The sequence below is a fragment of the Salvelinus alpinus genome, chromosome 5 (assembly GCF_045679555.1).
Source record: "Salvelinus alpinus chromosome 5, SLU_Salpinus.1, whole genome shotgun sequence".
Taxonomy (NCBI): Eukaryota; Metazoa; Chordata; class Actinopteri; order Salmoniformes; family Salmonidae; genus Salvelinus; species Salvelinus alpinus.
Genome location: NC_092090.1, coordinates 60,839,734 through 60,864,525, shown reverse-complemented (window position 1 = coordinate 60,864,525; position 24,792 = coordinate 60,839,734). Strand labels below are relative to the sequence as shown.

Here is a 24,792-nt window from a genome sequence, read left to right as displayed (position 1 = left end):
ATAAATACTTTATTAAATTTTTCTGATATGTCTACATGCATCATGTTCAACAATCCCAGTAGTAGTAAAAGAGGTTGTTCATCTCTCAGGGTTGGTGCGTTAATTACCCTCTAGTCCGGGGGGGGGGGGGGGGGGGGTTACTGTAGAAAAGGGCTAATCACTCCTGGAGATTCTTAACCATCCACACTCGTGAAAGCAAGCAAAGAGCAAATTTCAACCCTTCAACAAAGATTTATGGAAAAGCTAGGAATTATGATCAGGATTTTGCAACCCTGGGCCTAGGGGACAGTATTGATGTACAGGTAACTGACAGAATAAAAGGAAACCCATGAGGAAATGAGGGATACAAAGTACTGTATATTGAAGGCAGGTGCTTCCACATAGGTGTGGTTCCTTAAAAGTCCAAAGCAGATGCATTTCTCAATATCAAATATTTCTGGGTGCCTTACTGTGATTGTTTTCAATTAAAATGATCAAAAATAAACAAAAATAGCTTCTTAGCAAAGAGCAACTTCTCAAACAATAATTTTGCTAGGACAGTCTGGGATTGGTCTGAGTGAGGAGGGGGAAAACTGAAAACTAGCTGTTATTGGCAGAGAGGTTTGGAACTCCCTTCTTATTTGTCTATTAACGATACCTGGGTATGACACCAGGCAGGCCAAAACTACAGTAGGCTGAACATTTCAGGCAGTCTTTTCAAACAGCTCTTACACATAAAGTGCATTACCATCATTTTCACAATGTTAGTGTTATTCTAACCTCAGTGTGGAAATCCATGACAGACTGACCAGGTGAATCCAGGTGAAAGGTATGAACCCTTATTGATGTCACCTGTTAAATCCACTTCAAACAGTGAAGATGAAGGAGACAGGTTAAAGAATGCTTTTTAAGCCTTGAGACATGGATTGAGTATGTGTGCCATTCAGAGGGTGAATGGGCAAGACAATATATTTAAGTGCCTTTGAACGGGGTATGGCAGTAGGTTCCAGGCACACTGGTTTGAGTGTCAAGAACTGCAACACTGCTGGGTTTTTCCACTCTCAACAGTTTCCCGTGTGTATCAAAAATGGTCCACCACCCAAAGGACATCCAGCCAACTTGACACAACTGTGGGAGGCATTGGAGTCAACATAAGCCAGCATCCCTGTGGAACGCTTTCAATACCTTGTAAAGTCCATGCCCTAACGAACTTAGGCTGTTCTGAGCGTAAAAGGGGTGCAATTCAATATTAGGATGTGTGTTCCTAATGTTCTGTGCATTCAGTGTATATATAAAACATTTGACTGCACTGGGCTTTAAGCAATTAACATCCCATCATGCTTTGGGTCATGTATAAAAATGTCAAGTTGGCCATTATTTTGGCTACAATGGCTAGAAGCAGAAATCTGTGACTTTGAAAGAGCATAGGGGGTTTAAAGGGTGTGTGTGTGTGTCTCTGTCACCAGATCTAAACCAAATTGAACACTTATGGGAGATTCTGGTGCGGTGCCTGAGACAGTGTTTCCCACCACCATCAACAAACTCCATATTATGGAATTTATTGTGGAAGAATGGTGTCACATCCCTCCAAAAGAGTTCCAGACACTTGTAGAATCTATGCCAAAGTGCATTTTAGCTGTTCTGGAGGCTCGTGGGTGGCAACACTTCCAATTAAGACACTTTGTATTGGGGTTCTTTATTTTGGCAGTTACCTGTAGGTATGTGGTAAAACAGTCAAGGTTTGATGTTCAGCAATCTTAACAAGTCATCTAGGCCTACATCAACAGATGGGTCCATTCTGAAGAGAATCCTCTTTCTATCGTACATACATTGTTCTTGAAGCCTAACTGGGCAAATAAAATTGTCTGCGTCCACAAATCATTCATGTTACAGTATGTGTCGGACTACCTTTTCCTTCAGTATGAGAGTTGAGACAGAGTAAGAGAAATGGTTAAGTACATAGGAGAGCTAATGACATCAGCATTCCTGAGAGACAACAGCAATAGGCAACTTCTGAAAAGACTAGTGTACTCCAAAGAGCACCCTTTTCCCTATAGTGCAAAACTTTTGACCAGGCCCTATCTGGCTTTCATAAAACGTAAATGCACTATACAAAGATTGGGGTGCAATTTGGGTCTCACGTTTGGCTAAAGAAAACAGTGGTTCATTTGACACAGCAATCAGAAATATAGACTAATAATGTGTACAAATACATCATTAGTGGCAGTTTGCCATCTCTGTACAGTACACGTCATTGGCTATTTACATAAACATCATCACAAATCATGGGGACAAATATATGTACACAATGGGGTTGCTCTGTTTCAGAGTTCTGTAAAGAAGTTCCAAATTCCTTTGAAATCATTCATATTATCTAAATATCATAAGCAAGTTTACACAGGAAACTTGAATAACAATCATAAATGCATATAGACTTTTATCCTTTTTCAGCAGAACCCAGTGTCATCAAGTCATGCATAGAGGGACCATATATAATGATAATATAATGGCTATATAAGAGAGCTTTAACAGGTCAGGTTTACCGTATGCGCTGCATGTGTACATGAAACAGTAAAATAAAATACAAATTATATATATATTTTTAAGTTAAATTATTAGAAAGTCAATGATGAGTTTCAGATATTTAAGATGCATAATTCTTGGAACTTCATACCCCTATATATGTGTATGTAGGGAATGAGGTGCCTTTTGGAATGCAGCCATTTAGTCTGGCCAATGATTAGCATTGACAGCCTTATAATTGTACTATGCCAACCATTCCTCATCTCCGTTTCAAAGGCTTGAACTAACGTCTGCAGTTCCATAACTATTTCTAGGACCAGTTTTCAAGTCTACAGCTACCTATAGGCCCATAACACATCTTTCCTTTCCCACTGTTCTATGTTCTCCTTGAAACTGTCTGTGGGTATCTGTCGTATGAAGCAGGGTGGTATTCATTAGTGCACACTGTAGCAATACATTTTGCAATGGAAAAAGAAATCAGCATTTCTTGTTGGAAAAGTTCAGGTATAGTCCCTCTGTCAGTTTTCTTCTGTTTGATTTCTAGTGAATACGACCCAGAAGTTCCTCTGTACAGGGGTGACACTGCGCAAAGGACTGAAGGGGAGAGCAGTACTTGGAGAATGCTATACATCATCATACACACTAATCTCTCAGACAGTTTGTTGGTTGATGTGTGCACATGTTTGACAGAAAAAAAACGGAGAGAATTTTACAGGATCAATTACACCAGAGATAAGATAAACATAACAAAATACGAAGGAATGGATATTTTAGGCCAGACGGAAAGGTACAATATCGTGTAGGTTTTCTAAGTGCGAGAGACGTCATGGGTCCCAGATATCAGTCCGATCCAAGAGGAGATTCACCTGCATGCCACTTCAATCTGCCGTTCAGATACAATGTCCATACGGTCCACCACTTCTCTTCCTCCTCCTTTTCAAGTCCGTCTTTCTCACAACTTCTGCTCATTCCTTCTCTCCTTACAAACCTGCCGCCCTACCGTGTTAGGAGTGTATCATGTGAGACAGGCTAGTATAGAGAAACCCGATGTGTATTTGTAGGTGTTTGAGTAATTAAGTGTGATTTGATCTTCCTGTACGTGTAGGATGATATCTTTTATAGGTACATATCAAAATGTCCAGGGTTGTCAGGGTTACTTGTGGCTCCGCTGAAGGGTGGAATCATCAAACAAAGGATTCTTCACCTCCATTTCCCCCGTCTAAAGAGAGAGAGAGTTAATGACAACCTGCCATGAGATGAGGAAGAATGTGTAGTTTATAAAACTATGATTAGTAGTATTGAGTCCATTTATTTCCCCCCTCGCCTGATTAAAATTGTTACTTGATAATTCTGTTCTGATTTACATAACCTGTTCATTTTCTATTGTTAATTGCTCTATTTTCTAATTTAACATTGTGCGTCATGCCAATAAAGCAAATGCGAGAGAAAAGAAGAGAAGTCTGTAGCCTACTATTTATAAAATTGTATTCAAAGTAAATGTACAGTATTTAACAAAAATGTATTCAAACTAGGAGGTAAATATATATTGGATATCAGTCGTGTATCGTTGCCTCTACCATGCCTGCATGTCTGTACAGTACACTGTGTGTGTCTTTCTCTTACTGGGGCCAATCCAGGACACTCGTACACCGTGAAATCCCCGTCCTCATTCTCCTCATCTGACGTGGCCCCAGAGTCAGGCACCTTTGGTTCATCCCGGTGTCTGAAGAATAAGGAAAAACACAGAACACTGAGTCATGGAGGTATCCAAACATCACACCACAACCTACAATTCACCCTGATACAGACTGACAGGAAGACAAGGGAGAAGAAGGGAGGGAAGAGGAGGAGAGAGGCGAGACGTGGGCTGTGTCTGGAAACGCTAATAGCCTTCTTCCTCTGACCCTTTCCCCCTCAATTCCTGGTAAAACACTTTGGAGGACCACCAAGTAGCTTTACAAAAGAGGAAACAAGGAATTGACAGCTAGGAACATTTTCAGACAGCCAGGGACAGAGGGCAGACAGGTAAGTCTGGTTACGTAGCTGACAAGACAAACAGACGGAGTGGAGCTAGCAGGCCTGGGGCATGACTCACTTCTCCAGGGAGAGCATCTGCTGTTTCTGGTGTTGGTAGTGGTACATCTGGGCATTCTGAGCCAGCCTCTTATCCCCAGGCTGCAGGCAGGGCATACGATTACATTAGAGGGCATGGTGGCACCCTACTCCCTACACAGTACATTACTTTTAAACAGACGATATAAGAATCGGGTGCCATTTGGGAGTGTTTCAATAGAACATTATTGTACAGAACATGATTGTTTCAATGTGATTAGTATTGCATTGCATTTAAAATTGAAAACACACTTTACAGTAAAACAATAAAATGAAAATAAAACAAACAGAAGGCAAAAGCGATGAATAAAAATACAAACTAACATGAAAGATAACGTAGGAAAAAAAACTGATAAAATAACATTTATATGATTTCTATTGTAACCATGACTTTGTAATGTGATTGTGTTCTGTACTCACCACATTGTTGTCATAGGAATGGGGCCCCATACCCCCATAAGCAGGGTAGTCTGCCTTCTGAGCCAGGCGCACACCTCTCTGCAACCTGAGATGATACAGGGACATCAGAGTTAGCTCTATGCCATACCCAGCACATTGTACATCCTACTGTGATGATTGTGGTTCTATTTTGTAAAATGTACTTTCTTCTTTGTCAGCATTTATAACATGGAATAGATCACAGGGCTCTAGACAGACTTTTTTTCCATTTTGACTTGTGTCCCATATTGTACCTGCATTCCATACAGAACCAGGCTAACGACTAGCCATCTATTAAATGACCATGCCCTTGTAGGGCTTGACATTCAGGTACATTTGCTAGTGGCACACTGGGCCAGTACCACCTGAAAACTACTAGCCTGAATGAAAAGAATACTTGCCCGGCAAAGCAGATGATTCGCGCATCATTTAAATGTCATCTTTAATTTGCGGGCTGAGCAAGTAGCTTATAATTACATACCCTCAAACAAAATGACATTTTAACTTGACAATATCATATTTGCATTTATTGTTTGGAGGGAAAAATATAACCTATACACAATCTCAAAAAGGGTGTTATTTGTTAGAGATTTTGAGGGCCCTATTTAATTTCTCCAAGTTTTTTTAGGTTTTCACTCTTGAAATATATCGATATTTGTTATACGACAAAAACGGCATATTCTAACAATGCTTAAACCACACCAGAAGAGATAGTTGTGTTTGGCTAGCAGCGTTTTTGTACTGTACAGTGTAGGCTACATGATGTGATGGCGGAATTTGCTAAAGAAATGCCGGGCAATTGATACAAATCATTATGATATCATTCTACCAGGTAGGCCTACTTTGCAGTCAACATTTAATTGGGAAGTTTTGTGGGGAAAGCCTTTAGACAATGTTCATTCAAACAGCGCATGATGGGTGAATTGCGCATCACAAAGTCAACTAAGACTTCGGATCAAACTTTTTGAATACCTGGTTTGCATACCCATTGTTGCGTACCGATTGATGTTTGAATAAATCTTGATCAAAAAAAATCAAAAATGAACCAAAAACTAACGTAACCAGCTAAAGCAATTAAAAAATTGGTGTCGCACTGCCAAGTCAAAGGGTCGCAAATTCGAGGATTTCGGTCACAGTTTTGAACTCTGGATTAAAGTTTAAACCAATATGAATCTAATCTCCCTGAATTTGCTTTGTAATCATTTTACAAATAGTCATGTAGCAAGTTAAACCTCGGTTGTTTATTAATGCTGAGTCAGTCGAGACTCGAAAATGGTTACATGGAGTAAATCTCTACTAGTCCGTACAACTGAAGTGCATACAAAATCAGCAACTTAAACGTACACTAAAACGAAGCAACAATGTGACTACTAAAAACATACCAAACTGTCCGTACATAAAACAGTTAAGTCAATGTACAGTAAAGTACCACGCAACATCTAAGAAACCAAAGCCAACTGGAACAAGACACAGATGTAGGGAGAATTTTACCTGATCCAACAGACACCAGCCAAGAGCAAGGCCACAGATCCCATGACCACAAACACACTGGTCATGACTGTAAAGAGGAAAAGAAAGGGTGTTAGGAAAAGAGGATGAAAACGGCTGGTCGAGAAAAGGGAAGACATATCTCGAAGAGGGTATAGATCAGAGGAGACGACAGACAGACTAAGCCACTGTCTGGGTTAGTTCACAGACTAGGAGAAGTAAGTGGGACAGGAGAATTAATCCATTCACAAGGTTGTATGCATCCCAAATTGCATCCCTGGGAATATCTTGCCATTTGGGGCACTAACCTCAGTTAAGAGCCAAGAGCAGTTAAAGTCAATGTAGCATTCACAAGATAATCAGGATGTGGAGAAACTTCAGATTGGAGAACAATGGTTCCCCCTGTTCAATATTTCCATGAGAAATGTGTAGATAATACTGGAACGTTCTGGACTCATGTATATAGAGGAAAGCATTTTGCTGTTCAAATCGAAACATTAAAAAGTAATAAGGAAGGTTACATGCCAATAAACACATGATCGTTGGAGGGGTAAGGGATGATCAGGGGCCCACTACGGTCTGCTGGGATGTGGGTGGTGGTGGTGAGGGCCGTCATTGTGGGGGCGGCTGTAGTCGTGTTATACGGGGCTGTAGTGGTATTGTGTGTCGTAGGCTGCTCTGTGGTAGGCCGTTGGGTGAGGATCATGGATCGGTCATCTTCCTCCTCGGCTTTGGAAAAGTCCTGAGAGAGAGGAGCTAGGAGATACAAAACTGAGATAATTAATGGTAATTGATAGCAAGGAAAACTATACTACCAATAAAGCAAATCATATGATCAAAAGTATGGCACTGTAAAGCCAAAGGTTTTCTTCTCTCACCTGGATGTTTGACCCCTGACTCCTTCTGTTGGCTGATGATGGTGGACAGGAAGTCTATCTCCTCATCCACTTCAGGGAACGTGGTCACTTTGCCCGCTGAAAGGAGAACATGATCTTGGTCATTGGGTTTCAATGATTACTTACACAACGATGTGAGGAGAGGAGAAGACAGAGACAGAGAGAGCAATTCCTCCTCCACCATCTGGGTGATTGCAGGTATGAGTCAGAGATCTACATTCGCCAATGATGACCTTCTACTACACCATAGTGACCATGGGGAATCAGTCATCAGATACTGATAACACAAGCTACACTTAATCAACTGCACAAGCTATTGATTTCCACACAGAATGAAAGGCTACGAAATAATACAAAACACAGAGCCATATAGTCACACAACTGTAGAGATCAGGTATCTATTCATCCTATAATTGTATTAATAGTAGTGCTGTAGGTTAGGGTGGCAGATCAACAGGAAAACCACAGCCCTGCTGACTAAGGGAAATACAGAGTCTTTGGTACTTGACTTCAGAGGCATACACTTTAAATGGGGAGCTAACATGGCCACCATATGGAATTACAGTGTCATCATGTAAATGCATCATATTGCATCTATTACTGAACATAAATACAAATGCAACAACTTCAAAGATTTGACTTATTCTTATTTACAATGACGGCCTACCCCGGCCAAACTTGTGCGCCGGGGTAGGCGGCGCACAGGGACTACCAATCACGGCCGGATGTGATGCAGCTGGATCCGAACCAGGTACTGCAGTGGCGCCTCTTGCAATGAGATGCAGTGTCTTAGAACACTGCGCCACTCGGGAGCCATGGGTGGGCATAGGCCCATCTACTGGGGAGCCAGGCCCAGTCAATCAGAATGAATTCTTCCCCACAAAAGGACTTTATTACAGACAGAAATACTCCTCAGCACCACCACAGACATTCCCGCAGGTGAAGAAGCCCGATGTGGAGGTCCTTGGCTGGCGTGGTTACACGTGGTCTGCGGTTGTGATGCCGGTTGGAAGTACTACCAAATTCTCTAAAACAACATTGGAGGCGGCTTATGGTAGAGAAATTAATATTAAATCTCTGGCAACAGCTCTGGTGGACATCCCTGCAGTCAGCATGCCAATTACACACTCCCTCAAAACATATGTGGTGTTGTTGACAAAACTGCACATTTTAGAGTGGCCTTTTATTGTCCCCATGCTGTTTAATCAGCTTCTTGATATGCCACACCTGCCAGGTGGATGGATTATCTTGGTAAAGCAGAAATGCTTACTAACAGGGATGTAAACAAACTTGTGTTCAAAATTTGAGAGAAATAAGCTTTTTGTTCATATGGAAAATGTCTAGCATCTTTTATTTCAGCTCACAACACTTTAAAATGGTGTGTTTATATTTTTGTTCAGTGTAAATACATGGTTATCCTTGACTCCATCCATATACCCCATACTGCTACTCATAGGGACACAGAGGAATTCCAGTTAGAAAGAACTGGTCCATGCTGCCCTTGTGTGGCCAGTGTGGATAAACACACACACCTACAAATCAAATCAAATCAAATCAAATTTTATTAGTCACATACACATGGTTAGCAGATGTTAATGCGAGTGTAGCGAAATGCTTGTGCTTCTAGTTCCGACAATGCAGTAATAACCAACAGTAATCTAACCTAACAATTCCACACTACTACCTTACACACACACACAAGTGTAAGGGATAAAGAATATGTACATAAAGATATATGGATGAGTGGTGGTACAGAACGGCATGGCAGATGCAGTAGATGGTATAGAGTACGGTATATACATATGAGATGAGTACTGTAGGGTATGTAAACATAAAGTGGCATAGTTTAAAGTGGCTAGTGGTACATGTATTGCATAAAGATGGCAAGATGCAGTAGATGATATAGAGTACAGTATATATACATATGAGATGGGTAATGTAGGGTATGTAAACATTGTATTAAGTGGCATTGCTTAAAGTGGCTAGTGGTACATTTTTACATAATTTCCATCAATTCCCATTTTTAAAGTGGCTGGAGTTGAGTCAGTATGTTGGCAGCGGCCGCTAAATGTTAGTGGTGGCTGTTTAACAGTCTGATGGCCTTGAGATAGAAGCTGTTTTTCAGTCTCTCGGTCCCTGCTTTGATGCACCTGTACTGACCTCGCCTTCTGGATGATAGCGGGGTGAACAGGCAGTGGCTTGGGTGGTTGTTGTCCTTGATGATCTTTATGGCCTTCCTGTGACATCGGGTGGTGTAGGTGTCCTGGAGGGCAGGTAGTTTGCCCCTGGTGATGCGTTCTGCAGACCTCACTACCCTCTGGAGAGCCTTACGGTTGTGGGCGGAGCAGTTGCCGTACCAGGCGGTGATACAGCCCGACAGGATGCTCTCGATTGTGCATCTGTAGAAGTTTGTGAGTGCTTTTGGTGACAAGCCGAATTTCTTCAGCCTCCTGAGGTTGAAGAGGCGCTGCTGCGCCTTCTTCACAACGCTGTCTGTGTGGGTGGACCAGTTCAGTTTGTCCGTGATGTGTACACCGAGGAACTTAAAACTTTCCACCTTCTCCACTACTGACCCGTCGATGTGGATAGGGGGGTGCTCCCTCTGCTGTTTCCTGAAGTCCACAATCATCTCCTTTGTTTTGTTGACGTTGAGTATGAGGTTATTTTCCTGACACCACACTCCGAGGGCCCTCACCTCCTCCCTGTAGGCCGTCTCGTTGTTGTTGGTGATCAAGCCTACCACTGTAGTGTCATCCGCAAACTTGATGATTGAGTTGGAGGCGTGCATGGCCACGCAGTCGTGGGTGAACAGGGAGTACAGGAGAGGGCTCAGAACGCACCCTTGTGGGGCCCCAGTGTTGAGGATCAGCGGGGTGGAGATGTTGTTACCTACCCTCACCACCTGGGGGCGGCCCGTCAGGAAGTCCAGGACCCAGTTGCACAGGGCGGGGTCGAGACCCAGGGTCTCGAGCTTGATGACGAGTTTGGAGGGTACTATGGTGTTAAATGCTGAGCTGTAATCGATGAACAGCATTCTCACATGGGTATTCCTCTTGTCCAGATGGGTTAGGGCAGTGTGCAGTGTGGTTGCGATTGCGTCGTCTGTGGACCTATTGGGTCGGTAAGCAAATTGGAGTGGGTCTAGGGTGTCCGGTAGGGTGGAGGTGATATGGTCCTTGACTAGTCTCTCAAAGCACTTCATGATGACGGAAGTGAGTGCTACGGGGCGGTAGTCGTTTAGCTCAGTTACCTTAGCTTTCTTGGGAACAGGAACAATGGTGGCCCTCTTGAAGCATGTGGGAACAGCAGACTGGGATAAGGATTGATTGAATATGTCCGTAAACACACCAGCCAGCTGGTCTGCGCATGCTCTGAGGACGCGGCTGGGAATGCCGTCTGGGCCTGCAGCCTTGCGAGGGTTAACACGTTTAAATGTTTTACTCACCTCGGCTGCAGTGAAGGAGAGCCCGCAGGTTTTGGTAGGGGGCCGTGTCAGTGGCACTGTATTGTCCTCAAAGCGGGCAAAAAAGTTGTTTAGCCTGTCTGGGAGCAAGAGTCGATGACTTACACTTATCATCGACTACAACAAGTGAGTCGATGATAAGTGTAAGGATCCAAATCCAAATCATTCATCAAGTACAAAAGGCTTGCGCAAACACAAACTGCAGCCTTGCAAAAGCATTAAATATCTTTGTATTTGCAGAGATGACACGCTGCATGTTTTTTTACATTGGATTGGTTTGTGATTAATCATAAAGGGTTACTATATCAACAGTAATTAATAATGCTGGTTTCCACAGGTGAGCTGAGAGCAGTGAGGTGATAAACTGCATAGCAGTACGGTGCTGTAAGTGTTAGAATGTGTGTGTGGTACTGTAAAGCCTGTGTGTCTATGTATGAGACTGAGTAAGCCAGTGATACTGTGTGTTGCTAGCTGGATCAAAGTGAGAGAATCTCTGTGTGGGTGGGTGTCTATGACAGAGTGAATGTGAGGTGCTTTCGTGCATACACGTGTGTGTGTGTGTGTGTGAGGGAGAGTGGTGCATGTGAGAGAGAGTGTGTGCATGCATGCGTGTGTGTGTAAGAGAGTCTGTACATTACATATTAGTGAGAGTGGGGGAATGTGTCGCAGTGTGTGGGTGGATAGGTCAGCGTCTCTGTCATGAAGAGGTGCTCTGAGCGTGTGGGTGGAGGGCACAGAGGAGGTAGGGAGAGAACGATAGAGAGAGAGAGATAGAAAGATGGAGGGAGAGCGAGAGAGAAATCATGAATGAAAACCATAACCAGGGCAACAGAGAAAGGAGCCAAAAAAGGGAAGGGAGGGGAGAGGATAGAAGGTAACTATTCCCCAGGTCATTTCTGTAAATGAGAATGTGTTCAGTCAACCTACCTGGTAAAATAAGGGTTGAATAAATACAAATAAAAAAAGAGAGGGGGTCAGATTCAGAGGTGAAGAACCGTAAATGAACCAGAGACCCATTTCTAAAGGCCATTTCAAGTACTGTTGGGTATTATTATTTTCTGATGTAATAAATGTTTTCAAAATGTGAGACTTTGGTCATATACATCATCACTCCATAGCGTTCGTGCCAACCAACCACATTGTAAGTGCTCTAGAGATTCGCCTAGAGGTCAGTAAAGTGAAGTGCACAATAATACAATAGAGATGAATTGACCAGTAGCTTCCAAGAAGCTCTGAATAATAGTAACTGCTGGGCACCCTGTCATCAATTCTTCCTATTCAGTTCAATGCAACTATTGTATGCAGCAGACCACAGATATGACTCCAATTACACTGAGCAAAAATATTAACGCTAAATATTAATATTAATGTACAGTGCTGGTCCCGTGTTTCATGAGCTGAAATAAGATGTTCCATATGCACAAAAATATTATTTCTCTCAAATTTGATGTACAAATTTGTTTATGTCCCTGTTAGTGAGGATTTCTCCTTTACCAAAATAATCCATGCACCTGACAGGTGTGCTATATCAGAAAGATGATTAAACAGCATGACCATTACACAGGTGCACCTTGTGCTGGGGGAAAATAAAGGACCCCTCTCAAAATGTGCAGTTGTGTCACACAACACAATGCCACAGATGTCTCAATTTGAGGGAGTGTGCAATTGGCATGCTAACTGCAGGAATGTCCACCAGAGCTGATGCCAGAGAATTATACATTCATTTCGCTACCGTAAGCCGCCTCCGTCGTTTTAGAGAATTTGGCAGTACGTCCAACCGGCCTCACAACCGCAGACCACATGTGATGACGTGCAGCAGCTTGCAGAGATTTGTAGTCTTGCATGACGTCTTCTTTGATGCTATTTAGAATTTTTGAATCCGAGTAAATAGAGCCAAATATATTGCTAAAAGCCACCTTGTCCGTGAGAGATTTACATGGATATCACAATTTCATGCCAGGGTAAGCCTACACAAAACACAGCCCTTATTTGAAGTGTTTCTAAAATCTACAAAGGATAAAATTAATGGTGGAAAAACAACTGGAACCATTTCAGTGTTTGAACGCTAGGTGTTATGGGTATTATGACGTGGCCAGTCACATTCTGTTAAAGGTCCCCAAAGCACATACATCCCTGGGTCACTCGTCTTTTCAGTTCGCTGCAGCTAGCGACTGGAACGAGCTGCAACAAACACGAACTGGACATTTTATTGTCAATCTCTTCTTTCAATGACTCAAATCATGGACACTTACTGACAGATCTGTTGTGTTGCTAACATGCTATGTTGTTGTCTTAGGTCTCTCTTTATGTAGTGTTGTCTCTCTTGTCGTGATGTGTGTTTTGTCCTATATTTTTAATCCCAGCCCCCGTCCCCGCAGGAGGCCTTTTGGTAGGCCGTCATTGTAAATAAGACTTTGTTCTTAAAACTTCTTATGGCTGCAATCCCGTTAACGGGATGATATGACAACAGCCAGTGAAAGTGCAGGGCACCAAATTCAAACAACAGAAATCTCATAATTAAAATTCCTCAAACATACATGTATTTTATACCATTTTAAAGGTAATCTTGTTGTTAATCCCACCAAAGTGTTCGATTTCAAATAGGCTTTACAGCGAAAGCACCACAAACGATTATGTTAGGTCACCGCAAAATCACAGAAAAACAGCAATTTTTCAGCCAAAGACAGGAGTCACAAAAAGCAGAAATAGAGATAAAATGAATCACTAACCTTTGATGATCTTCATCAGATGACACTAATAGGACTTCATGTTACACAATATATATATGTTTTGTTCGATAAAGTTCATATTTATATCCAAAAACCTCAGTTTACATTGGCGCCATGTTCAGAAATGCCTCCAAAATATCCTGAGAAATTGCAGAGAGCCACGTCAAATAACATAAATACTCATCATAAACTTTGATGAAAGATACATGTTTTACATAGAATTAAAGATACACTTGTTCTTAATGCAACCGTTATGTCAGATTTCAAAAAAACTTTACGGAAAAAGCAAACCATGCAATAATCTGAGACGGCGCTGGAGTCAACAGTTGGAGTCAACAGAAATCAGAAATAACATTATAAATATTCCCTTACCTTTGATGATCATCAGAATGCACTCCCAGGAATCCTAGTTCCACAATAACTGCTTGTTTTGTTCGATAATGTCCATTAAAAGTAGCTACTTTTGTTAGCGCGTTTAGTACACAAATCCAAATGCTCGTGCAGGTCCAGCCGAACGTTGGACGAAAACATCAAAAGTTATATTACAGGTCGAAGAAACTTGTCTAAGTATAAGTATAGAATCAATCTTTTGGATGTTGTTATCATAAATATTCAATAACGTTCCAACCGGAGAATTCCTTTGTCTGTAGAGAAGCAATGGAACGCAGGTCGCTATCATGTGAAATGCACATGACCAGGACCTGGCTCTCTGCCAGACCACTGACTCAAACAGCTCCCATCCGGCTCCACATCACAGTAGAAGCCTCATTCAAGGTTCTACAGACTGTTGACATCTAGTGGAAGCCGTAGGAAGTGCAAACAGATCCATATCCCACTGTGTATTCAATAGGGGCTGGGTTGAAAATCGACCAACCTCAGATTTCCCACTTCCTGTTTGGATTTATTCTCAGGTTTTTGCCTGCCATAGGAGTTCTGTTATACTCAGACATCATTCAAACAGTTTTAGAAACTTCAGAGTGTTTTCTATCCAATACTAATAATAATATGCATATATTAGAAACTGGGACTGAGGAGCAGGCCGTTTACTCTGGGCACCTTTCATCCAAGCTACTCAATACTGCCCCTGCAGCCATAATTAACTGACTTGCCTAGTTAAAAAAAAAAAAAAATCCACTGTGGAGCTCAATAGCCCCATATAGTAGCCGACTAAACAACACGATATACGATGGAGTTGAGCAGCAGCTGGTGTGAGCAGACTGGTGCTCCAACATCACATAAAATGATTTATTAAAATAAAAACACTTGATTTCAGCACCCAAAGAATAGCCTGCAATTACACAGAACATTATATGTGACGTCGGAGCTCTAGGTCAGTCCACACTAGTCGCCGCTAACCTCCAATTGTTAATCATTGTTTAAAATCGGCTATATCGGCTGTATAGTTGAGCCATGATAATATTGTAATGACCCTGGGTTTATAAGCGCGGAAATCGACTCTGCCGCATGAGCATGCTTTTGCGGCACAGTCGATAGCGCGCTGGACTTCGGGCTAGAATGTCGAGGGTTCGAGACCTGCTCCCTGCTGTTTCATTACATTAGTGTCAGAAGTGATCGGACCTTGCACACACGACAGTGCGTGTGCTTGGCCGGTGAGCGCGTTCCTGTAAGACGTAGAGTTGCAAGCGGACGCGCTCTTTGAAAGGAGGGAGTAGTGTAACAACCCTGGGTTTATAAGCGCGGAAATGGACTCTACCGCATGAGCAAGCTTTTGCGGCACAGTCGATAGCGCGCTGGACTTCGGGCTAGAATGTCGAGGGTTCGAGACCTGCTCCCTGCCTGTTTCATTACAATATGGTGTATAAGACAAAAAGGCCTCACTGCTTGTCTCCTGGCATATGAAATGAGTACATGTCATTAAGTATTGAATTATAAAATCACAGAACCCTTTTCAGTCTGGCTCCCTTCTAGCTGTGGTCGATGGCATATGGGTCTTAATGACACAAGCCAGTTATGCATATATTAGTGAACTATTACCTATTGATAACAGAGAAAAGGTTGCACCTGAAACCAATGCAAGTTAGTCAACTCCAGCTGCAATTTCCAATAATCTGGTGGTCACAGTTAAAGTGACAATCTCGGACTTAAACAACAGCTAGGGAAAGGGGTGACGTTTGGGAGGGACAAAGGACACAGTGGCAACAGAAATATGAGTCATACTGCAGCTCAATGCTCAAATGTAATTATTCTGTCACATTTCCTCAAAATGTTCTGTGTTTGTCGAGTGGGTGGTTGGGGCTGGGTAAAGACCAATCTCTTGTTTGAACATGTCTGCAAATATTGCCTTGTTTTGGGGGAAATTACCTGAAATAGGCAACCGTTTGCCCTGTGTGTCTAGCAGCCATTGTCTACTGGAAATATGCTGCCGATTGCCCCATGTGCCTAGTGGCCATGGTCTCAAGTGTATTACATATAATTGTTCCAGGTGTTTTGTAAGTGAGCGAGCTGTACGTTAGGGCAGGGTTCCCCAACTGGCTGCCCGCGTGCTGTGGTTTAATTTGGCCCCCCAAGTTTTCTGAGCAACTGAAAAACTTATGTATACTCTGAACAAAAATCTAAATGCAACATGTAAGGTGTTGGTCCCATGTTTCATGAGCTGAAATAATATATCCCAGAAATCTTCCAGATGCACAAAAATATTCTCTCATTTTGTGCACAAATTTGTTTACATCCCTGTTAGTGAGCATTTATCATTTGCCAAGATGTGTTTGTCGAGTGGGTTACATCCATCGTTTTAGAGAAATTGGCAGTCCCTCTAACCGGCCTCACAACATAAAGTGGTTCGCATGCGATGCATTCTTATCCATTCAATTCAGTCATGTGTCAGTCATGTCCCAAGTGGCTGCAAAGAACTAATGCCCATTAGGAAAATGGATACCACTTAAATGCGGTGGGCTAAAATCGGTGAATTAACTGTGTGTACAGCTGCAAATCCAGAGGTACGTCTCAAATGGCATCCTTATTCACTACATAGTGCACTATTTTTGAACAGAAGCCGGACTATGGTCAGAGCAGTGCATACAGGGACCATTTGGGAAGCAACATGTCCAGATGACAGATACTCAAAGTCTAAACGGGTAGAATGATCTATATCACAACCAACATCCGTGTTGACATGGCCATCCATACGAGTGGACGATCGTTTCCAACAGGGCAAACTGTTGCTCACAATATCAGTGTGCTCAAGTGTGTATGGGGTGGAGGATAGAGTGTGTGAAGGACAGCAAGAGGAAAAGAAAGAGAAGAAAAGGAGGAGAGAGAGCGATAGAGAGGAAGAGAGATATGTGGTAGAGGAAAGAATAATAGAGGGGTCCTCTCTAACCTTCTGTTTCGTGATTTACTCTGTTTACCATCAGCTCTTCTAGAGCCAGTCAGTGGATGTGTCCCAAATGGCACGCTTGCGTTAAAAGTAGCATGCTCTATAGGGATTAGCGTGCCATTTGGGATGTCTTTTCTGCCAGTGGATCAGGGAAAACCTGCTTGGCAGACAGTCCATGCTTTTAAAATCTGCGCCGAGGGATACTCGTTTCGACTTTGTTGTGACTAGGCTGTAATCTCACAGACCGACGTTGAATCAGGTCTCAGTCTTTCAATTCCTTTCCTTCTTTATGTAGGGCTTTCCTGGAGTCGCCCCTCCCTCCAGTGTCTGTCTGGCCTATTACTAAATCTAAGAGATATCTTTATGGGTTTTAATGCCAATTGTTTTGTATCAGTACCACTTTATTAAAGTCATCCATTCTCATGTTGAACCCTTATGAATCCTTTCCCATTGCTCTGGCTCGCTCTCTCCATTGGAATAACGGACCTTTTCCCTGAGCTATCAGCTCTCAGTCCCCTGATGACGCACCTCCTACGCTGTCTCATTCACACTCGTTAAAGTCTGAGGCAGTGGGGGGACTGGAGGGGAGACTGCTATTATCCATTAAAAAGTGAGCAATATTAACTTATTTTTCACATTAAACTAGTCTCTCGTGAGATGGGACAGACAATGTGGAACAGTTCTCCCTGTGCCCTCGTTTTGTGTAACAGGTTATTAGGACGAATCTCGTTGGGTTACACTCGATGTTCCCTCAAAAGGTCTGCTGAGCGCAAACTTGAACATTGTGAAAATTCTGTGCAACTCCTGGCGCTCGTTTACTGCAAACACTGCGGCTGTACCCGCTTTAACTTAGTTTTGACAGTGGTCAAGTTGACTGCTGTGGCTATTTGATCATAATGTAGTCCTACCATCAAAACCAATGGAGAACATGGATCTCATAACATTCTAACATGGAAATAGCTGTTCTATCATTCAGCCTACAGTAACAGCCAATGTGTGGTGTTCAATGTAGGCCTACATTCGATTAGACCAGTGGTTCCCTTTTTATAGTCCCGAACCCCTTCAAACATTCAACCTCCAGCTGCGTACCCCCTCTAGCACCAGGGCAGGGGACTCAAATGTTTTTTGCTGTCATTATAAGCCTGCCACACACACACACTATACAATACATTTATTAAACATAAGAATGAGTGTGAGTTGTCTTCACAACCCGGCTCGTGGGAAGTGACAAAGAGCTCTTATATGACCAGGGCACAAACAATAATAATAATCAATAATTTTGCTCTTTATTTAGCCATCTTATATAGAAAACTTTATTTGTTCATTGAAAATTGTGAATAACTCACCACAGGTTAATGAGAAGGGTGGGCTTGAAAGGATGCACATAACTCTGCAATGTTGGGTTGTATTGGAGAGAGTCTCAGTCTTAAATAACTTCCCACACAAAGTCTGTGCCTGTATTTAGTTTTCATGCTAGTGAGGGCCGAGAATCCCCTCTCACATACAGTGGGGAGAACAAGTATTTGATACACTGCCGATTTTGCAGGTTTTCCTACTTACAAAGCATGTAGAGGTCTGTAATTTTTATCATAGGTACACTTCAACTGTGAGAGACGGAATGTAAAACAAAAATCCAGAAAATCACATTGTATGATTTTTAAGTAATTAATTAGCATTTTATTGCATGACATAAGTATTTGATCACCTACCAACCAGTAAGAATTCCGGCTCTCACAGACCTGTTAGTTTTTCTTTAAGAAGCCCTCCTGTTCTCCACTCATTACCTGTATTAACTGCACCAGTTTGAACTCGTTACCTGTATAAAAGACACCTGTCCACACACTCAATCCAACAGACTCCAACCTCTCCACAATGGCCAAGACCAGAGAGCTGTGTAAGGACATCAGGGATACAATTGTAGACCTGCACAAGGCTGGGATGTGCTACAGGACAATAGGCAAGCAGCTTGGTGAGAAGGCAACAACTGTTGGCGCAATTATTAGAAAATGGAAGAAGTTCAAGATGACGGTCAATCACCCTCGGTCTGGGGCTCCATGCAAGATCTCACCTCGTGGGGCATCAATGATCATGAGGAAGGTGAGGGATGAGCCCAGAACTACACGGCAGGACCTGGTCAATGACCTGAAGAGAGCTGGGACCACAGTCTCAAAGAAATTCATTAGTAACACACTACGCCGTCATGGATTAAAATCCTGCAGCGCACGCAAGGTCCCCCTGCTCAAGCCAGCGCATGTCCAGGCCCGTCTGAAGTTTGCCAATGACTATCTGGATGATCCAGAGGAGGAATGGGAGAAGGTCATGTGGTCTGATGAGACAAAAATAGAGCTTTTTGGTCTAAACTCCACTCGCCGTGTTTGGAGGAAGAAGAAGGATGAGTACAACCCCAAGAACACCATCCCAACCGTGAAGCATGGAGGTGGAAACATCATTCTTTGGGGATGCTTTTCTGCAAAGGGGACAGGACGACTGCACCGTATTGAGGGGAGGATGGATGGGGCCATGTATCGCGAGATCTTGGCCAACAACCTCCTTCCCTCAGTAAGAGCATTGAAGATGGGTCGTGGCTGGGTCTTCCAGCATGACAACGACCCGAAACACACAGCCAGGGCAACTAAGGAGTGGCTCCGTAAGAAGCATCTCAAGGTCCTGGAGTGGCCTAGCCAGTCTCCAGACCTGAACCCAATAGAAAATCTTTGGAGGGAGCTGAAAGTCCGTATTGCCCAGCGACAGCCCCAAAACCTGAAGGATCTGGAGAAGGTCTGTATAGAGGAGTGGGCCAAAATCCCTGCTGCAGTGTGTGCAAACCTGGTCAAGAACTACAGGAAACGTATGATCTCTGTAATTGCAAACAAAGGTTTCTGTACCAAATATTAAGTTCTGCTTTTCTGATGTATCAAATACTTATGTCATGCAATAAAATGCAAATTCATTACTTAAAAATCATACAATGTGATTTTCTGGATTTTTGTTTTAGATTCCGTCTCTCACAGTTGAAGTGTACCTATGATAAAAATTACAGACCTCTATATGCTTTGTAAGTAGGAAAACCTGCAAAATCGGCAGTGTATCAAATACTTGTTCTCCCCACTGTAGGTACGTGGTTGCAAAGGGCAACAGTGTCTTAACAGCGCGATTTGCCAAAGCAAGAAACGCTGAGCGTAGCTCAATCCAGAAATCTGGCAGTGGCTTCTGATTAAATTTCATTTTCACAGAACTGCTTTATGCAATTTCGATGAGGCTCTCTTGCTCATATATCGGTAAATGGACTGGAGGCAGGGCATGAAAGGGATAACGAATCCAGTTGTTTGTGTCGTCCGTTTTTGGAAATAACCTGCGTAATTGCGCACCGAACTCACTCAGGTGCTTCGCTATATCACATTTGACATTGTACGTAAGTGTGAGTTCATTTGCACACAAAAAATCATACAATGATGGAAAGACCTGTGTATTGTCCTTGTTAATGCAGACAGAAAAGAGCTCCAACTTCTTAAATCATAGCCTCAATTTTGTCCTGCACATTGAATATAGTTGCGGAGAGTCCCTGTAATCCTGGATTCAGATCATTCAGGTGAGAAAAAACACCCAGACAGGCCAGTCGTGTGAGAAACTCATCATGCAAGTGGTCAGACAAGTGAAAATTAAGTTAGTCTCTCAATTTAAAAAAAAAAGTGTCAATACTTTGCCCCTTGACAACCAGCGCACTTCTGTATGTTGTAAAAGCATTACATGGTTGCTGCCCATATCATTGCATAGTGCAGAAAATGAACACAAGAGTTTAGGGGCCTTGCTTTAACAAAGTTAACCATTTTCACTGTAGTGTCCAAAACGTCTTTCAAGCTGTCAGGTATTCCCTTGGCAGCAAGAGCCTCTATGTGGATGCTGCAGTGTACCCAAGTGGCGTCGGGGGCAACTGTTTGCACGCGCATTACCACTCCACTAGGTCTCCCTGTCATGGCTTTTGCGCCACAGATACCAACACATCTTGACCACCAAAGTCCATTTGATGTCACAAAGCTGTCCAGTACTTTAAAAATATCCTCTCCTCTTGTCCTGGTTTCCAGTGGTTTGCAGAAGAGGATGTCTTCCTTAATTGACCCCCCATAAACGTAACGGACATTTACCAGGAGCTGTGCCAGGCCCGCCATGTCTGTTGACTCATCCAGCTGTAACGCATATATTGCACTGGCTTGTATGCGAAGCAGTAATTGTTTCAAAACATCTCCTGCCATGTCACTGATGCGTCGTGAAACAGTGTTGTTTGATGAAGCATTTTCTGTATAGTTTTTTGGGCCTTTTCCCCCAGCATTGTTTCAGCCATATCCGTGGCAGCAGGAAGAATTAAGTTCTACAGAATAGTGTGGAGCTTGCCTGTCCTAGCCACTCGGTAGCTCACAATATAAGACTCTTCTAGCCCCTTCTATTAATAGTATCTGTTGCCTTTATACATGTCTTACTACTTGGAAGTCTTAATTCTCGCTCAAAAAACTCCCATGGCTTATTTTTCTAATTGGCATGTTTTGATTCTAAATGTCTGCGCAAGAGTGAAGGTTTCTTCGTGTTGTGAGATAGTACTTTTGAACATATAACACACTGTGGCTAAGGAAAGGCACTACTCCATACTTCCTATGGACTAATCTGTCCATAGGACCAGTTTAAGCAATACACTCCACAAAGCTGGGCTTTACGGAAGTGGCCAGAAAAAAAAGAAGAAATAAGCAAAAATGTTTGGTGTTCGCCAACAGGCATATGGGAGACTCACCAAGCATGGCCTAGTCAATGCCAGACCTCACTCCAATTGAGAATCTGTGGTATGACTTAAAGATTGCTGTACACCAGCAGAACCCATTCAACTTGAAGGAGCTGTAGCAGTTTGCCTTGAAGAATGGGCAACAATCCCAGTGGCTAGATGTGCCAAGCTTATAGAGACATACCCCAAGAGACTTGCAGCTGTAATTGCTGCAAAAGGTGGCTCTACAAATAGACGGAAGTCTTATTTCTTGTTTGTTTTACAATTAAACATATTTTGCATCTTCAAAGTGGTAGGCATGTTGTGTAAATCAAATGATACACACCCCCCCCCCCCCATTTATTTTATTTTATTCCAGGTTGTAAGGCAACAAAATAGGAAACATGCCAAGGGGGGGGGGTGAATACTTTCGCAAGCCACTGTACACAATAAAATGCATCATTATTCCCATACCACTATTACAGAGAATCAGACAAATTATGCTACCCTCCACGTATTGGCTACTTAGCTCTTCAAGCCTGTCTCAAAATACAACACTGCTCCTTTAAAATCATGAAAAGGCACTTTACCTGACTCACTTTTCAAAGATGGCTTGAAATGCACACGATTGCAGCTCTTGTAAAAAGCAATCACTCCCCCATGGCTGACTACAAATGATCTATAACTTGGCTAATAACTCACTAACTAGCAAAGGATACGAACAAAAGTGCACGTGGCTACATTTAGCTCTCGATTTGATCTCAAAACAAGTGCATCTACTCATGACCGCTGTCGTGACGCGACTTCATTTATGTGATGAATGTTATTTATCTAATAATTACCTACCATGTTTAATTGTTACCAGACTAAATTAATCATGCAACAATTAACTCAGTAGGAATTTGGGGAACCACGGAGGAAGTTGTTTAACGAGTTTCCATCCCCCGAATTATACTGAAGAATATATACATAAGTTATATAAATCGATAAGTCACAATCATTACCTCATATCAGTCTCATTCTGAACATTGCAGACTTCTTGAATATGCACAACCCTGAGTCTTACTGATTATTCCGTACCACACAAATTGATTTGATTATTTATTTACTAACAAACTAAATGATGACACACACATACACTTACTGATTTGAAACTTAATAAGATGAAAACAGGTCCCTAGTGGACTAACACAATATGACACTTGTTACAAAAGATGGAGAGTTAAAGAGAGACAACACTTAGATACAGTCAGGAACTACACTCACAGTAATCCTAATACCTTGGCCCGAACTGCTGCCCGTTTGGGTAAGAAGTAATGCATGTATTTACGTGTTGAAGGTCTTCGTCGTGTATCTCTGTTGGACCCAGGCCTTCGTGAAAAGGGTTCCGCTTTGTGAAAAGGGTTCGATTGGGCCTTCTCCTTAGTTCGTAAGTGTAAGTCTCTGTATGTCCACAAGAGGTCACAATGTCCTTCTCCTTAGTTGTCTGCGTTTACTTTCACTCGTTCTGGAAGAGTGGTCTTCTGAGGACAGCTAATCAGCTGTGTTGATGATCCCCAGAGTTGTGATGAGAGCAGTGTAGTCGACGATGATTTGAAGAGAATCACCGGATGGTCCTATTCACTTTCTTAGATACAGTACTTAGAACAGCTACTCAACCGTAACATTGATTGGTTAGAGGCTACTTTGTCTTCTTCAACTCGTGTTGTTTTTCAGGGTCGTGACCAATGGAGACCTAGCTGCAGCTTGTGGTCCTTCTAGTCTGGTATGTTAATTCTTAACTCAGTCTTTTATACACTTGGGTAAAAAGAGGCATTTGTCATACTGACGGGTAAAACAGGCAAAACGTCGGGCAAAACATCAAAAACTATGATCTCGTTAGAAATCTAAAATCACATTCCTATCTTAACTAACGAGTCACCCTCCCGGATCCGGGATCCTTCTCATCATAAAAGCTGACTAGCATAGCCTAGCCTAACACGACAGGGATATCATATAATATAATTTCATGACATCACAAGTCCAATACAGCAAATGAAAGATAAACATATTGTGAATCCAGCCATCATTTCCGATTTTTTAAATGTTTTACAGCGAAAACACAATATATATTTATTTTAGCTCACCACAATAGCCAAACACACAACGCCATGTTTTCACCATGTTTCCACCGCAAAGGTAGCTTTCACAAAACCCACAAAGAGATAAAATTAATCACTAACCTTTGAAAAACTTCATCAGATGACAGTCTTATAACATCATGTTATACAATACATTTATGTTTTGTTCGAAAATGTGCATATTTAGAGGTATAAATCGTAGTTTTACATTGCAGCCACCATCACAAATAGCACCAAAACAGACAGAATAATTACAGAGAGCAACGCGAAATACATAAATACTCATCATAAAACATTTATGAAAAATACATGTTGTATAGCAAATGAAAGATAAATATATTTGCTCACCACAATAGCCAAACACACAACGCCATTTATTCACCGTAAAGATAGCTTTCACAAAACCCACAAATAGAGATAAAATGAATCACTAACCTTTGAACAACTTCATCAGATGACAGTCTTATAACATCATGTTATACAATACATATGTTATGTTTTGTTCGAAAATGTGCATATTTATAGCTACAAATCCTGGTTTTACATTGTGAATATGTAGCCATGATGCACCAAATTGTCCGGAGATATTTTGGACAGTCACGTAATCTAACCAAAAAACTCATCATAAACTTTACTAAAAAATACATGTTGTGCAGCAAATGAAAGATACACTGGTTCTTAATGCAACCGCTGTGTTAGATTTAAAAAAATAACTTTAGTACAACATACAGCATGCAATATTGTGAGACAGCGCTCACCAATTCTCCGCCTTGTTGGAGCCAACACAAACCACAAAAATGCGAAATAACTTCATAAATATTCTCTTACTTTTGATGATCTTCCATCAGAATGTTGTGCAAGGAGTCCTAGTTCCAGAATAAATCGTTGTTTTGTTTTAGAATGTCCATTTCTAATGTCGAATTAGCAACTTTGGCTAGCCATGTGGAGGGCACATGTCCA

General features: G+C 42.1%; 1 protein-coding gene across 1 annotated transcript in view; it reads right to left on the bottom strand.

Moving 5' to 3' along the window:
• Nucleotides 1-1,659: 1,659 nt before the first annotated feature.
• The window catches only part of LOC139576418 (neural proliferation differentiation and control protein 1-like), a 54,385-nt gene continuing 31,252 nt past the window's right edge, over nucleotides 1,660-24,792 (bottom strand). The window contains exons 3-9 of the mRNA XM_071402533.1: nucleotides 7,419-7,514; nucleotides 7,066-7,296; nucleotides 6,544-6,610; nucleotides 5,035-5,119; nucleotides 4,598-4,677; nucleotides 4,126-4,225; nucleotides 1,660-3,721 (exon numbers count right to left, since the gene is read on the bottom strand). Coding sequence (XP_071258634.1) covers nucleotides 3,656-3,721; nucleotides 4,126-4,225; nucleotides 4,598-4,677; nucleotides 5,035-5,119; nucleotides 6,544-6,610; nucleotides 7,066-7,296; nucleotides 7,419-7,514 — 725 coding nt within the window. The 3' untranslated portion in view covers nucleotides 1,660-3,655. The remainder of the gene's footprint in view (nucleotides 3,722-4,125; nucleotides 4,226-4,597; nucleotides 4,678-5,034; nucleotides 5,120-6,543; nucleotides 6,611-7,065; nucleotides 7,297-7,418; nucleotides 7,515-24,792) is intronic.